The sequence below is a fragment of the Loxodonta africana genome, chromosome 17 (genome assembly GCF_030014295.1).
Source record: "Loxodonta africana isolate mLoxAfr1 chromosome 17, mLoxAfr1.hap2, whole genome shotgun sequence".
In the NCBI taxonomy this organism is placed as follows: Eukaryota; Metazoa; Chordata; class Mammalia; order Proboscidea; family Elephantidae; genus Loxodonta; species Loxodonta africana.
The window spans coordinates 22555349-22558362 of NC_087358.1; the positions used below are offsets into that span (position 1 = coordinate 22555349).

A 3014-nucleotide genomic window follows, 5' to 3' on the forward strand; every position below is an offset into this window, starting at 1 on the left:
CTAATTAGTGACGACCACTAGAAGAGATTCTGTAAGGGTGTATTTTTGAATTTATATGCATATATTTAACTTCTTTTTGATTGTTTTGAAAGGGTTGAGGGGGAGTCGGTTTTTCTTTTTCTTTTCTCTCTTTTTTTTTTGCTTGCTTTGCACTACGTGCCTGGATAGTTCGTGGATATAATTATTGACTGGCGTCTGGGCTGTTGCAGTGCGGGGGGGTTAGGGAGGAAGGAATCCACCCCCACCCCCCCAAACCCTTTTCTTCTCCTTGCCTGGGTTCGGACATTGGAGCACTAAATGAACTTGAATTGTGTCTGTGGCGAGCAGGATGGTCGCTGTTACTTTGTGATGAGATCGGGGATGAATTGCTCGCTTTAAAAATGCTGCTTTGGATTCTGTTGCTGGAGACGTCTCTTTGTTTTGCCGCTGGAAACGTTACAGGGGACGTTTGCAAAGAGAAGATCTGTTCCTGCAATGAGATAGAAGGGGACCTACACGTAGACTGTGAAAAAAAGGGCTTTACAAGTCTGCAGCGTTTCACCGCCCCGACTTCCCAGTTTTACCATTTATTCCTGCATGGCAATTCCCTCACTCGACTTTTCCCTAATGAGTTCGCCAACTTTTATAACGCGGTTAGTTTGCACATGGAGAACAATGGCTTGCATGAAATCGTTCCCGGGGCTTTTCTGGGCTTGCAGCTGGTGAAAAGGCTGCACATCAACAACAACAAGATCAAGTCTTTTCGAAAGCAGACTTTTCTGGGGCTAGACGATCTGGAATACCTCCAGGCTGATTTTAATTTATTACGGGATATAGACCCGGGGGCCTTCCAGGACTTGAACAAGCTGGAGGTGCTCATTTTAAATGACAATCTAATCAGCACCCTACCTGCCAACGTGTTCCAGTATGTGCCCATCACCCACCTGGACCTCCGGGGAAACAGGCTGAAAACCCTGCCCTATGAGGAGGTCTTGGAGCAAATACCTGGCATTGCCGAGATCCTGCTAGAGGATAACCCCTGGGACTGTACCTGTGATCTGCTTTCCCTGAAAGAATGGCTCGAAAACATTCCTAAAAATGCCCTGATCGGCCGAGTGGTCTGCGAAGCCCCCACCAGACTGCAGGGCAAAGACCTCAATGAAACCACCGAACATGACTTATGTCCTTTGAAAAACCGAGTGGATTCTAGTCTCCCGGCCCCCCCTGCCCAAGAAGAGACCTTCGCTCCTGGCCCCCTGCCAACTCCTTTCAAGACAAATGGACAAGAAGATCATGCCACCCCAGGGTCCGCTCCGAACGGAGGTACAAAGATCCCAGGTAACTGGCAGATCAAGATCAGACCCACGGCAGCCTTAGCGGCCGGCAGCGCCAGAAACAGACCCCCAGCCAGCGGTTTGCCCTGCCCTGGGGGCTGCAGCTGCGACCACATCCAAGGGTCGGGTTTAAAGATGAACTGCAACAACCGGAACGTGAGCAGCTTGGCTGATTTGAAACCCAAGCTCTCAAACGTGCAGGAGCTATTCCTGCGAGATAACAAGATCCACAGCATCCGAAAATCACACTTTGTGGATTACAAGAACCTCATCTTGTTGGATCTGGGTAACAATAACATCGCCAGCGTGGAGAACAACACTTTCAAGAATCTCTTGGACCTCAGGTGGCTGTACATGGATAGCAACTACCTAGACACGCTGTCCCGGGAGAAATTCGCGGGCCTGCAGAACCTCGAGTATCTGAACGTGGAGTACAACGCGATCCAACTCATCCTCCCTGGCACCTTCCATGCCATGCCCAAACTGAGGATCCTCATTCTCAACAACAACTTGCTGAGGTCCCTACCCGTGGATGTGTTCGCTGGGGTCTCACTCTCTAAGCTCAGCCTGCACAACAATTACTTCATGTACCTCCCGGTGGCAGGGGTGCTGGACCAGTTAACCTCCATCATCCAAATAGACCTGCACGGCAACCCCTGGGAGTGCTCCTGCACTATTGTGCCTTTTAAGCAGTGGGCAGAACGCCTGGGTTCCGAAGTGCTGATGAGCGACCTCAAGTGTGAGACCCCGGTGAACTTCTTTAGGAAGGATTTCATGCTCCTCTCCAATGACGAGATCTGCCCTCAGCTGTACGCCAGGATCTCGCCCACACTAACTTCGCACAGTAAAAACAGCACTGGGTTGGCGGAGACCGGGACGCACTCCAACTCCTACCTAGATACCAGCAGGGTATCCATCTCCGTGCTGGTCCCGGGACTGCTGCTGGTGTTTGTCACCTCCGCCTTCACGGTGGTGGGCATGCTCGTGTTTATCCTGAGGAACCGAAAGCGGTCCAAGAGAAGGGACGCCAACTCCTCGGCGTCCGAAATTAATTCCCTACAGACAGTCTGTGACTCTTCCTACTGGCACAATGGACCTTACAACGCAGACGGGGCCCACAGGGTGTATGACTGTGGCTCTCACTCGCTCTCAGACTAAGACCCCCACAAGGGTGGAGGAGGGGAGCTGGAAGGCGAGACCTTCTTCCGCTCAGCCGGCATCCCAGGGGTTAAAGGGGCCCTGCCCCAAGTCCAGCGGGCCCCAAGGCTTGATGGACATAAGTGAATAAGTAACTCTGAACTAGCTCGACTCAGAGGCTCTGGCCACTGAGCTTCCTTTTGGAAACAAAGCGCAGACTGTGGGGAGCTGGGAGAGCGCAGCCAGCTGGCTCTTTGCTGGGAGACCCTTTTGAGAGAAAGCCCAGCGGGGGCCCTGCTCAAGGAGCCCACTTCTGCCCTAGCAGTCAACTGAGGGCCCCGAGGGGCGGGCTGATGCGATTCTCTACGTGTATACGCATATCCACATCTATACAGAGCGATAGATACCTGTTTTTCCCCTGTGGATTAACCCCGCGAGGAGTGGGGCAGGATGGCTCCCTGTTGACTATGCAGGGATGGGCAGTTGCACGAAGGCATGAATGTATTGTAAATAAATAACTTTGACTTCTGACAAAAGCCAACCACCAACAACAAAAGACAAAAA

The 3014-nt window shown here is 51.9% G+C and overlaps 1 protein-coding gene across 1 annotated transcript; it reads left to right on the forward strand.

Annotated features, from left to right (window-relative positions):
• Nucleotides 1–261: 261 nt before the first annotated feature.
• SLITRK1 (SLIT and NTRK like family member 1) lies at nucleotides 262–2471 on the forward strand. The gene has a single exon (XM_064269907.1). The coding sequence runs from the start codon at nucleotides 381–383 to the stop codon at nucleotides 2469–2471; it is 2091 nt and encodes a 696-aa protein (XP_064125977.1). The 5' UTR covers nucleotides 262–380.
• The last annotated feature ends 543 nt before the right edge of the window (nucleotides 2472–3014 follow it).

Coding starts and splice junctions, on each gene's coding strand:
- SLITRK1 (XM_064269907.1), top strand. CDS start 381: ATGCTGCTTTGGATTCTGTTGCTGGAGACGTCTCTTTGTTTTGCCGCT.